Source organism: Vidua macroura, chromosome 1 (assembly GCF_024509145.1).
Source record: "Vidua macroura isolate BioBank_ID:100142 chromosome 1, ASM2450914v1, whole genome shotgun sequence".
NCBI lineage: Eukaryota > Metazoa > Chordata > Aves > Passeriformes > Viduidae > Vidua > Vidua macroura.
In genome coordinates this window covers 92,791,125-92,804,763 of record NC_071571.1, presented here as the reverse complement: position 1 = coordinate 92,804,763, position 13,639 = coordinate 92,791,125, and the positions used below count along the sequence as shown (strand labels likewise).

The 13,639-nt window shown below is 36.2% G+C and overlaps 1 protein-coding gene across 4 annotated transcripts in view; it reads left to right on the top strand.

The window, feature by feature from the left end:
* Positions 1–13,639, top strand: part of ELP2 (elongator acetyltransferase complex subunit 2) — a 38,429-nt gene that overhangs the window by 13,383 nt on the left and 11,407 nt on the right. For 3 of the 4 annotated variants that reach the window (XM_053993829.1, XM_053993811.1, XM_053993838.1), the window contains 7 exons: positions 2,065–2,131; positions 2,975–3,109; positions 4,014–4,109; positions 5,821–5,921; positions 7,894–8,025; positions 8,510–8,659; positions 11,411–11,599. In XM_053993829.1, the coding sequence (XP_053849804.1) occupies positions 2,065–2,131; positions 2,975–3,109; positions 4,014–4,109; positions 5,821–5,921; positions 7,894–8,025; positions 8,510–8,659; positions 11,411–11,599 (870 nt within the window). Of the gene's footprint in view, positions 1–2,064; positions 2,132–2,974; positions 3,110–4,013; positions 4,110–5,820; positions 5,932–7,893; positions 8,026–8,509; positions 8,660–11,410; positions 11,600–13,639 lie in introns of all 4 variants that reach the window. The other variant, XM_053993820.1, reaches the window with a different exon arrangement.

Genomic DNA, 13,639 nt, shown 5'->3' with positions numbered 1-13,639 from the left:
TGATGTAAGATGAGGAGGATAATTATAAAAAAAACCTACACCACAACACCTTGAAAAGGGAAAATGATTAGGTATGTGTTTAGATTAATATTAGGGTCAAGTTTCAGGAGATATACACACTGTTTTAGTGTTAAAGGAACAATAAAAGAGAAGGTTTTAGCAGCAGTTCAGCCTGAACAAATCTTTCAGTTAGAAAAAAAATTACCAACTAATGTTGATGACTATAAATACAGAGCATTTTCTCAAAGATCATATAAATGAATAAATAAATGTGTTTTATCTATTATCTGAAATATCAATTGCTAAAGATTTTTTTTATATGTTGCCAGAAGCATGTCATCTTCAGAAAAATCTTTAGGTTGCTGTTTATCTCACTTCCTGGACTGTTCCTTCCTGCCTCTACACAGGCAGATGTTTAACGTATGTTAAATCTCTCTGGAATGTCCCATCTAGAGGTGTCAGTGGCTGCAGAAGTGACCAGGCAAATGAGGCTTAGTTGGCTGTGAGAGCACATGGTTAAGACCTAAACTTTCTGATTTGGAAGTATCTGATCAGCTTAGTCTGATCATCTATCCTGTTCTGGTCATGTATCTCATATATAGATGGTTCTGTAATTTTAGGGATGTTTACAAGGGCATGTAGTTAAAAGAGATGGGACAATGGCTTCAAACTGAAAGAGGGTAGGTTTAGAGTAGATATTAGGAAGAAATTCTTTTCTGTGAGACTGGAACAAGTTGCCCAGAGAAGTTGTGGATGCCCCATCACTGGAGTGGCTTGAGGCTAGGTTGGATGGGGCTTTGAGCAGCCTGGTCTAGTGGAAAGTGTCCCTGCTCGAGGCTGGAGAGGGTGGATCTAGATGATCTGTAATGTCTTTTCCAAATGAAACAATTTTATGATTGTGACTGCAAATGTGTGATGAGGTGAGGTAGAGTAATACTGTTTGATAGGAAGGTGGTTTTGGAGAATTTCAGAAATGTTGGGTCAAAGAGAGTGGCACCAATTTCTGAGTGTGGATTTTTTCATATGCATACAAATTTTTCCTTTTTTTTTTCCTGTCACAGATTGGAAGAGAGACCTCAGTTGCAGACTTGTGCTAATAGGAAAGGCTGTCATTTAGTCATAGTTCTAAGTAGGCCTAGGTAAGGGATTTAGTAGAATATAATGCCAGAAATAATGTGATAAGTTATTCATACTAAACTACACTAGTATTTTAACTGTAACAGTTACTTCAGACATTTTAATTCAACTTGGAATAAAAAAATGTTATGGAAGTAGGGCTGTTTCTGGGCAAAGAAAAGTAGAAATGGGTTAAATGCTAAGAAAGGAGTAAATAGTTGTACTTGAATCAAAGTAAAACAGTAATATTACATATGTTATAAATAAAAATAAATTACTAGTGAAAATTTTGAAAAGGGAATCCAGACTGTGTTTGCATTCTGGTGTTCTTGAGCCTGTGTTCATGCAGAGTTCTTGATGTATACCTTCCTTAGAAATTCTGTCAATAAACTTAAAAAACATAGAGAATATTGCCAGTGCCATAACTGATTCTTACTAATCATATTCTGTTACAAATACATAAATAAAAATTTGTTCTTGAACATAATTTCAAAGCATTTATTCTTCTTTTTATACTTGATTTTACTTGTATTCATTTTCTTCATCATTTGCAGTTGCATCCACTTCATGCAGATATGAGAAATTACTTACGTTATTCTTTGTGTACCACAGTAAGCCTGATAAACTTTTAAAAAATTTCAGTGGTATCATAGAGAGACTGTAGCCTCTTGAAGGTGTACACCCTAAATTCACATCCTTTCCTGCTCATACATGGGTTACATATATGCTTATCTATGGGTTACATGTGCTTATCTAATGGTGGTAAAACCAAAAAGACTCATCTCGAATCTGTGTATAAATTACAATCCTTAGTAGTGGCTTATTTTTTTTCTCTGTTTCAAATAATAGAAGCTATAAATATGAAAGACTTGAAAAAATAAAGCTTATTGCTGATATGTGCATGGTCATTAGGTGCATTTCTGTGATGTAACAGGAGTTTTTGTTCAGTTTCAGAAAATGTTAATACTCCCTGGCCATGAAGATTGGATAAGAGGCGTTGAGTGGGCAGTCTGTGGTCAGTATGCAAGATGAATAAAGTGGAATAGTGGTTTAATGGCAGTACTAGTGTTTTACCTGTCCAACAGTTGACCTTGGTGCACTGTAGCACCTAAGCTCTTGTGGTTGTAATGTTTGTTTTCCTGAGATGGTGGTAATTAATATAAAAAATCAAGATGAAATTCTGTATCCTTTTAAAACATTTTTCATGCTTGTTTCAGGTATGTTTACCTGACTGGTACTTAAATGCAAATAAATTAGGGTTTTAGCAACTTGTCCTTTTCAATATACAAATGTCTCTATCTGAGTGAGGAGGAGTAGAGGGAAATTGTATGTCTATATTTTCTTTTCTTGCTTCCCCCCCGCCCCTTGTTTTTTAAGTGGGAAATTACAAGGAGAATCTTTCAGACATAAACTAATTAAATAGTTATTGCAATGGCACCAAAAAAAAAAAAAAAGGAATTTGAGGATGCTACAAGCCTGGAGAAAGGAAGGGAGATTTTGACAAGTATTGAAATTGATAGAATTCCAAAAGCAAAGGCCCATAAATAGTAGAGAAGTATATGTATAACATGTACAGTGCTTACCACATCTTCCACATCTTAAAATCATGGACGTATTCCTAGTGCGTTATAAAATAGTAGAAAATTTGAATTGTAGTAGGGAAATTTGAATTTGAATAGTAGGGAAAGTGAATTGATGTTGAAATTAAACTGGATTATTTTATGATACAGTGTACAATAGGAAAAATTGGGATAATGCTGTTAGGTGCATGTATGGAAAGATGGTAGGTTAGTCATGGCAGTGATTGCAATGAAAATGTGGCTCTATTTTTTATTCTTCTTTTTCTGGAAACAAATAGGTGAGGACCTTTTCTTAGCAAGCTGTGCTCAGGACTGTTTGATAAGAATTTGGAAAGTATGTACAAAATTAAAGCAGCTTCCAGAAACTGAAGATGATTCCATAAAACTGAAAGAGGATATTTTTACTGTTAAAGGTAGGTAACAGCTGTAAAATTCTCTGGCACAGCTTTTCGCTTGTGTATCTTTTCATGGTTCTGGGGAAGCTGAGAAGGTGGTTACCACCTAGTATGATTTGTTTCGTGTTGACTGTATCATTTTTAGCTGTTGAAAAAACAGAATTACTGTTTAAAACCGAAAGTTAAGGATGTATTACATGAAATGATAAGGCAGTGATAGAGCTTAATACCAACATGGCTTGTTATTGTTATGCATATTCCAAGTGCAATATGTAGGACACTTATTTGTCTGTGGGAGAGAAGCTGTTCTGCAGTTCTCCAGTTTAATAGCTTAGCTTTCATTTTCTTTTGAATTCAATGAATTAAAAGGTGCTGTTATTACTTAAAGATTAGAAACATACTGCAAAGAACAGATAAGTATGTGCAGGCTTACTTTATGGTCATTTAACAAGCTGTTGAAGCATGGTAACACCAGATGCTTGCATTGTTGATGTTGTAGGGTAAATTGTTTGGCAACCTAGTTAATATAATGAAGTGTGTATGATGTTATGTGTAAAAAGTGCTCATGATACTTCCTGCAAATCCTAATTCATTGTTTGAAGTACCTTAATGCTTGTGTTTTCAGTCATTTGGAGATGCAAATATGTGTAATACCAATTTAGAGCATTTATTTCAATGCTGCTTGAGAGTTCTCCAGGAATTCTGAGAGACTCCTTTGAGACAATACACTGACCTATGACCATAAATGTGGTCCTCAGGGCTTGTGCCAAAGTAGGATTTCAAGGAACTGTTCAGTGTCAGGAAGCTTTTGAGATATTGGTAGATGTTGAAAGCAGTTGTTTTTTTTGACTAAAGATACCAGAAATGACCTGGTCTTTCTTGGCTTTTAGAAAGAAATATGCTTTTCTCTGATTTGTGGTAGATGCTGACACATCATATGCAGTTTCTTTGGAGTCTGTGTTGGCTGGTCATGAAAACTGGGTGTATGCAGTTCACTGGCAACCTTCATTTTCCAAAGGTAAAAAGATACCAAACACTTTCCAGTGTTAAGTGTCCTATACATAGATATAGTCACATGTCTTCATATTGTGTTTGCATGTTTGTTCACTTGTTCCTATAGAGATGACAGTCTTTAAATTAGACAAATAATGTTTTATGAGTAAATAGATGTTGCCTTGTACTCATATTTTCTTTAAGGAATGAAATTAAATAGCAGAGCTGTAAAGACTTTATTGTAATTGATTTGTTGGATATGGTGTACAAATTAGTTTAATTAATCAGTATGAATTAATAGCTCTAATAGGTTACCTTCATACATGTTTTTAAAATGTCTGTTCTTCAGAAGAGCTCAAGAGCTCTCCTTTCTTTTTAGTGGTGTAGATTCCTGGAGTGTCAGTTTTTCTCAAGCATGTTACTTTAAGGCATTAGTGCAGACTCCCATTGAAACAGTGTTATTTATAGTTTAATTTTGCATTTTGCTCTAGTATTTCTCTTTCTTTTGAAATCCTTAAATTCTGACAGCCTTGTTTGCAGTACTGATTTGCTGTTATGTGTCTCCTTGGCATATAAGGGAAGCAGATTCTTGATATGACATTGCATAGTCAGAACACCCTTGAATATTTGTACTGGCAAAGGTATCTTTTTTTCTGATATATTTTAGAGTTACTGATGGCAGGTGACTTCAGCAGTACAAAGGACAGCTTTGCTGGTCTATACAAGACTTCAACAGCAGAGTGCCATTAGAATTCAAAATACATGTAGTGAAAGACACAGGACTTGCTTTAAAAATATTGGTTTAGTTATCTGGTCCTTAAACTTTTCTCTTTTTTTTTTTTTCCTCTAAATTAGACACCAGTAAAAGATTTAGCCTTTTAGAACAAGGTTTAGGCACAATGTAGGCCTGTCAGCCTTGCACTGCAATCTGAAAACTGTCCTGTTAGACCATGAAGTTTTCCAGGTGCTTCCACATACGTGAAGCTGCTTGTGTTCTTTGGCCTGCCCAATGCAGAGTTCCCTAAAATAGATTTTTCACTAGAGGCAAACTGATCTGAGAGACATATTCTCAGTGCAGAAGGTAAGGTGGGAAGTTTGTTGCTAACATATCACCTCATGAGATGCCTGCCAATATCTCTATTATCAATAAAAGTTCATCAGTGATTTTCCTACAGGTTTCACAACTGGTAATGAACCAGTTCCCTCTTTCCTATGGGCTTTTTATCTGGAGTGTTTCACTGCATTCTGGGGAGCAGTCCTGAGTTACTGAATGCACTACAGGTTGCTAGAGTCTGCTGAAGTCAGTAACAAGCCTACCAATTTGGGGAAAAAACCCAAACAGTGAATACTGAGCAATTATTTTAAACTGTAAATCTCTCAGTAAAAACTTATTTAAGGAATGGAACTGAGAACTGCTGTGCATTTTCTTTTTGAAACTCTAGCTTTTCCTCCAAATTATATTTAATTCAATATAAGTTTGGAGTGAGAAAACTGGAGTATGGTTGTTCCTGTCTACATGTTTTACTTTTTCTTTGGGTGATTATGGCTGAGAATACTAAATACTCCTAAAGAATGCCTGGCAAGAATGTAGAGTCTGTAAATTTGGCATATAAGAATTGCATTGCACGTCTCTGTCGTTGAGCAATTTTTTTAATATGTTTATATTTCAGTATCACCTAATTTCTTCAGAACATAAGCTCCTAGGTTGTAGGGTAATAATTTTCTTTGTACTGTAGATGGCAGCATGCAACAACCAATGAGGATATTATCTGCATCAATGGACAAAACTGTGATCATCTGGGAACCTGATAAAGAATCTGGAGTCTGGCTAGAACAGGCAAGTGTCAGTCTTTCTCACAATATGTGTTGTATGCAAGTTGTGTTTCCAGCATTATGTGTGTACTGTTGGAGCAAAACTCTCTAAAATTCTGGCAGAGAAAGGCAAAATGTTTTTTTGCAAAAATACTCATGCTGATGCTCTGTTGCAAGTAAAACTGTATTTAAAAAAAAAAAGGGATACACTATGATTTTTGTTGCTTGTTTGTTTTTTTTCTTACTGTACTGAGGAGTTTATGTGGGGTATTTGTGCTCAGCTGTCATTCATAGTGTACAAGGCAGGGGCTGCATAGTAATCCATGCTATGTGCTCCTGGTAAGAGGAGGAAGAAACCCTCTTGAACTATTTGCAGTTCATCCATGTGTGAATGTGACCTAAGCAGTTACCACAGAGCAGCTGACACGAATTCACAAGCCTGGTTTTACTCACAGTAACTTGAACATTGTCTGTGTCATTAGCTTTTTCTTCCATTTGAGCTGAATACTCATGTGTCATTAATGTAGTATTCTGAAAGCTGTTCTGATGTGGATCGTCTAAATAAACAAGTAGTACAACCAGATTTCTCTAGTGCTTTGATTGATGTCTTTTCAGCTGATCTGCTTTTCCAAATTGCAGTAGTTCAGCTGAAGTTGTTTGTGTTGGGTTATGCCAGCCATTGTTTGTGGTCTTTCCTGTCACAAAGAAAGTTTCAAGTGTCTCTTGGGTGAAAAAGTGAGAATTACAGTAGGGTATTTAATTTTTCCTCTGTTTCATTGAAAAATTCTGATGCCTTTGTGCTTGAAGTAGAAATTAATTCATAAAAGGGTAATCACATAGAGATGCCATTTGATGTTCCTAGGTGTAACGTAGTTGTGGCTAAATTTACAAGCTTCTAAAAATGGGTTGTATAGTAAAGCTTGTTGCGAGATGTGAGCCTTCAAATTTACATTCTCTTTGCATTGGTTTGACCACAAATGTGTAGCTTCAAGTTCAGATCAGACATTTTAACTGCAAAAATCTATTTGCATCAAGAGGAAAATCTGAGCTGGAAGTCTGAAGGGAGGAGAAGGGCACAAGGGGAACATCCCAGTTTCTCTCTTTCATCATGATATTATGAACAAGATGTCTTCAGAAATTCATTCCCCTGCTCAGAGGTGAGACTAGAATTCTGCCTCTAGCATGGCATGTCAAAGTCACTTCAAAACGAATGGTATTTTTTTTTTTTTGAATGAGTGCTAATAAAATGGAACTACTAGTGCAGTGCCATTTAAAATGGGACATTGGTTCATTTCATTTTGGTCTTAAAAAAGACTATATAAGGATTGGGGAGTTGAAAGCTTGAAAGAAATTGTGGTCTTATGTCTTCAATAAAACTTGAAAATGTAACTTTATTAATTTTTAAATAAAATTTAAAAAGTGGAAGGGCACTAGACCAACTGTAAGGCTTGTGTGTATGCATGTGCGAATTTGTAAGAGAAGCACAAAACAGAGGCCAGAATATGCCACAGGAGGAGTGTGGATCAAATTGCAGCTGTTCATGGAGAAACAGGGAAGTGAAAGTATGCTAGGGAATCTTGGAAATTAAGTAGGAAAAAAAATGTACTTGGGAACTACTGTTTCTTTGGATTATTTCTCTTTATTATGCAACAGAGTAGTAGCCAGGCAACAGATGATAAGGAGCTCTTGCATCCAACAAGCTGGACTGAAACACAGAACATTTGGGTTTGCATCTCATCTATTGTAGTGTTTTCTTTCCCTTGGGGGAATCCTGTATTGAGATGTCTCTGAAGGGAGGTTCCATTCAACTGGCACGCAGCTTTAATTCCCATGACATTTCAGTGCTTAACTTTGCAATTAAAATATTCTTCAAATGTGTTTGTGTGTGTAATGTGAACTCTTGTCTATAGGTAGTTTTTCATCTCATGAAGTAAGAATGATTTTGTAGGAATGGAAGGCCATTTTCATGGATATTTCACTTCTGTTCATTAATTTAGGTACGGGTAGGTGAAGTGGGTGGCAATACTCTTGGATTTTTTGACTGCCAGTTTAGTCCAGATGGTTCAATGATCATTGCTCATGCTTTTCATGGAGCACTACACCTTTGGAAACAGGCTACAGTTAATAAGGTATGTTGGTTTTTTTGTTAGTAGTATTACTTAAAAGAATTGTACTTTTAAGTCATTTGAGGTTAATTTCTGTTATTAATAGAAAAGTGTAGCAGTATATTTTAAACTTAGTGATTGAAATAGTCGTTTTCTGAATAGAATGTTTTGTAGGAGTCGCATTCCTGCACAGAAGGAAGGTTGAAATCCTCCAGGCTCTAAACTCTTGCTTCTTATCTGTGAGGATCATGAAGTCAGTCGAATAGATTAAACTCCTTTGTGGTTGTGCTTTGTTCACAGCTGAACAAATAACACAAGTTTCTTTCATATGGGAGCAATACATCAATATTTGTGTCTCTTCAGCCTCTCTTGAGTTCTAATGATTTGCTGTTTACAAATGTCTTTTTCTTACTTTCTTAATAAGCACATTTATACTTTTATTTTGCTTAGAATGTGCCAATCAGTCAAATGAAAAACTCCTTACTTCTTTGTGAAACTCTTTTCATAGAAAGAATGGACTCCAGAAGTTGTGATTTCGGGACATTTTAACAGTGTAGAAGATGTGAAGTGGGATCCAGAAGGAGAGTTTATCATCAGTGTGAGCTCTGATCAAACTACGAGGCTCTTTGCTCCATGGAAGAGGAAGGAAGAGACCGAGGTATGATTTTCAAAGATTTTGTGAGTGTGGTTAAGGGGGCTTGGTTGGTCCTGAGTTTGGAACGAGTTGTCTGAATATAACTCAAACCTTAAAGTTCCCCAAGCCATGATCTGTTTAAAACTGCTTGGTTTGGTAATTGAGTATATGCTGTTTTCACTTTAAAAATATTAGTGGCAGAGTATTTGCAATCACACTGTATGATTGCAGTTCAATCCTGAGTCCATGTCCAGATTACCTTCAGTTAGTGTTCTCCCAGAGTCTTGTAAAACAGGCTCTGCAGTAATACAGAAGGAGGAATATATGACTGGTATTGATAACCACCTATTGCAGTGTTTAACAATTGGCTACACTGCTGCAGGTAATAATAAAGAAACTAAACTTTGGCTGTGCTTTTTTACACAAACATAATCCAAACAAAATTCTCACTGTATTTTTTTACATTAATTTGTTAATGACTCTGTTTTACTGGAATGATTATCTGAACTACATAAGTACAGCTGGTACCTGTCCTGTTTTAACCCCCAGCCAACAACTAAGGACCACACAGCTGCTTGCCCCCTCCTCATGCATTGGGCTGGGGGGAAGTCTGTTTAGGAATGCAGAAGTTCCTGTTTCTTGTTTCTCATGCATTTTGCTCCTCTACAGATACAACCTTTTCTGGCAGAACAGTACCAATGTTCCATTCAGGAAACTGGCAGAAACTAGACTGGCTGTGCCATTGGTTGGAGAGGCTATTATAGCTGTCTTATCAAAGTTTCTGTAATGTAGACCAGTACAGGAGGTCTGATGTTTCTGAGACAGTGAATTTGGCATCAGTTCTTCGATTTCCTTCTTCCAGGCCACACAGGAGTGGTGGCAATCCCATTTCAAGAGCTACACTTTGCCTTGTGTTGTAGGAAGGATATTTCCAGTTTCCTTCCTTGCTTTTTACCCTAATCTCCACTCAGGAGGGTACATTAAATATATCAAAACAAAGTTCAGGACTAGCATGTGATGTAAGTTGGCAGCATTCAAGAGTTGTCAATATCACTTTCTCTGTGACCTACTGAAGTACCACTCTTTATTATGTATGCTGCTTGCTTATTAATCCTCTCTTCTGAAAAAACCTGATCTTTGTATGATTTACCTGCACAGCTCACCCTAAAACTTTTGAATCAATTGATTTAGCAGAGTGATTGCAGAGTAATCACTGCAAAAAGGAGCCAAGGCTAAAATTCTTCATCATTCTTTATACCTAAATATGGCATAAACTGAATTCTTGTACTTTGCCTTCCTGTTCTGAAGCAGAGCAGCTATCAGGCTGATTTGACCAGGTGTAAATCTAAATAGTTTCAATATTTGCTGCTGCATGAGGTGTGGGAGACAGCTTTAGTATCCTTTTTGGATGGGTGAAGTGGAGGATTGGAATAGAAATGGGTCATTTGAAGAGGTTTATTCAGGACTTTTGAACCCTGGAAAGGTTTCTAGTTCTGCTGCTCATGAACTTGGATAACACAGGCTTTTAAAATGCCTTACTTTTCTTTATCACACTGAGTTTAGCATCTGAAAGATCACAACAGGTGTTATCTGATGTTTGTCTTAACAAGACAGAATGGATGGTTCAGATGTTTATGGAAAGTTAGTATTACAGCTCATTATTACAGCTCATGTTTTTCCCTATAAAAAGGAAACTAAGTGTTGAATGCAAATAAGCATCCTTCCTTACAGTCTCAGTTCTGATATCAGAATATCAGAAAAGAGGGATAACCATCAGCTTCAATTTGTCACGCAAATTTCCATCCTGATTTTTCTGGAAGAAGCTTATTGCATGACTTATATAGCCCTCTCTTTGTCTGGGGTTTGAGCTTTTTGTGTTGTATTCAAAGATATACCCAGTAAAGGGTAAGAAGGGCTTGTTGCCCTGTTTGATTTTATATTTTTTAAAGAATAAATGCTCTTTTCCTCACTGAAAAATAATCAAGCCCTTGTGAAATCATGAGGTTTTGTAGGATGTCTCAAATTCCCGTTCAGGTCCTATCAGAAACTTCAACATTCAAAACTCAATTGAGTTTTTAGGGTGATATGTGGGGTTTACAGTCAATATAATGCCTTTGCTTATAGTCATATGACATCTAGTCTTGGCTACAGGCATTGTAATACTGAAGTAGTCTAAGTTATTTCAAATGATTTTGGTTCTGCTAGCTCTTAATTCAAAAGTACACACTGAATTTTTCCAACTGAAGGTGAAATAGCAAATGACACTTAGAATCTATTATGGTTTTGTCAGTTTTTTGCAAAGCTTCTATTTAATGGTCTCACTTGAATCAAGTATTTAAAGAAAAGAGGGAAGTAGGAATCTGTAGCCTCTTGACAGCAGTGCTGCTGTTCTTTGTGAAAGACAGGTGAAGGAAGCAGGATAATTATCACTACCTTTCTTAGGTCTTTCAGACCTAAGTCTTGGAAGTAGTAGGATACAAACCTCTTTTTACTTAGGCAAATTATATTCTATTCCTGACTGTCTAGCATGAAGAAGTCACAGTAAGTGCCTTAAACACATCTGTGCAGGGACACAGTTTACTAATTACAGGAATGGTTTGGTGGAAAAAGAGATTTCAACTGATGTATGTGAGCACCAGTTTTATGCACATCAGTAGAAGGTTGCTCTTATCTTTGCTTTGTGTTAATAAATTCAGCAAGTAACAGAGGGGTGCTTTTTTGCACTATTTCTCTGTTTAAGAATTGCGTTTTAGCAGTGTGTCTGCTCACTTTTAGGTAACATGGCATGAAATTGCCAGGCCTCAAGTACACGGATACGACCTGCGCTGTCTGGCAATGATCAGCCGGTTTGAGTTTGTGTCAGGAGCAGATGAAAAAGTGCTTCGAGTTTTTCGTGCTCCCAAGAATTTTATAGAAAATTTCAGTAACATCACTGGTATCCCAATGGAGAAGCTCTGCTCCCATGTAAGTATGCTAAAGCAATGCTACATGAAGAGAAGAACCCTGTTAGATGTAAAATAAGTTAACGCCTCAGAAAGTTAGTGCAGATTGCACTAAATTTTGTAAAAATTCTTTCAGTTGTACTGAAACTGTAACCTTATTTTCCTTTCTCTTCTGCTTGCTTCCATGTGTGTTTTGTCATATGTATTTTTATGGTATTGTTATATGAAACAGGTTCTATTTGAAACCAACAACATCTTTTGTGTCAAAAGATTGAAAGGAGTGTGGGTAAATTTTAAGTAGCTCAAACCAAAGTAGACCATTGTACACACTTGGGGATTAAGCAAACAATAAAGCCTGTTAATGTGTTTCCCCTTAATTTAAAGGTGTAGTAGCCTTGCCTAGTTCTAATCATTGTTGTGTGGTTATGTGTTGGTATTACTGGTTTTTTTTGTAATTGCATGTTTGGAAATAGCATAAAGCTTTCGGCATTATGTTTAGTTCTTACATACAAATATTTATAAATATGTACTTGCTCATGCTTTATTTCCTCTTTGGCATTGGAAGTTTTCTTGAGACCTTTACATTCCAGTTCTTAGTTGTGGGTATGTCAGCTGTCCTGTGTTGCTATGCTTTGTTTGCTCCCCATTTGCATTAAGGTCTAATTCTGATTCTGTCTGCATTTTGTAGAGCAGACCTCATTCAAGATAGTTGCCTCTGCACAGTGCCTTGCATGCTATTTGGGTATCTCACTCAAAAGCAGGGTTTTCTGTGCAGTTTCTCAGAGACGGATTAGCCTTTCCATTTAATTTAACAATTGGAATATCTGGGATAGAATTAGAATCATTTTTGATAGCAAGAAGTTACATAAGTAGCTGCTTAGTGCTCTAATTCCACAAGAATTTGTAAGCATTTGCTTTAATGACCTTTGTACAAGTAACATTTTGCTTTTATAAGGGTGGCAGATGTCATTATTTTACTTTATTTAGACTTTTCTTATCAGCTCTTCCTCTGAGTGCTCTTTTTTGATTCATATCACAAAGTGTTTCACATGGGCTTTGGTTAAAGAGGAAGGCTTTATAAGCTGTAATTATATAGCTGCTTTTAAACAGCTTTCTTGAAATTGTTTTCTGTGAAAACATTTTATCACTAAAGTGGGGAACCTTTTTTTTAATGTGGTTTAAATGCCTTCCTCAAAAAAAGTACCTGAAACCAAAAAACAGTTTTATATTCTAAAAGGGTTGAATAGGAGTATATTCAGTTCAAATCCATGGGATTGTATTATACTTTGGGTTGTAATGAGGAACCATTTTTGTTTTAGAGGCCTTATGCTTGTCTGGGTGTCTGATACATTGTCTCATCTAATTATCAACATTTAAGTACATTTTAAGCTATCACCTAAAGTATTGATTTAATTCAGTAAAACAGTTTCTCTTTGAACTTCTCTGATACCATAAGTGGATTTACAGCTGTTAGATCTTTTTTTATCTCTACACAAAGGTCCCCAAGTTCACTTACCCTTTCTATTTTTTTTTCTATTACCCTTTCTAAATTTTTACTCGTTTCATATACCATTATGGAACTATTTTCTGTCTGATGATTTGTCTTTCCCTTGTGCTACTTTAAACAGACACATATTGCAGCCATATCTCTGTACTATTTACTGAGTTTTGTTTCAAGTTGTGGTCACAGGCAGTCACTCTCTGTTCTCTTTTCCAAAATGCTGCTTTATTATTTCACTTCAGAACAACGATTTCTCAGTTCTATTGTGTTAAAAACTGCAGTGCTCTCAGTTAATAGATTAATTGTCATGTATATGCTGGCATAAATATAATTGTAGAAGAAAACCTGCAATTAGCATTGAAGAAAATCCTTGAGCTGGGGCCTTAGAAAAGTGCTTTTTTGTTGTTTTTTTTTTTTCCCTTCCTGCCAGAGTACTGGTCTTTGTTTTGTTCAGGGTATGTTCTAGACAAGAGTTTTTCAAAGTGCCCCCTTCACTTCTCTAGGAAAGTAACTCTAGAAACTCTCAGGGATTCCTTAAGCTGTGGCCTTTGAAATCCAAAC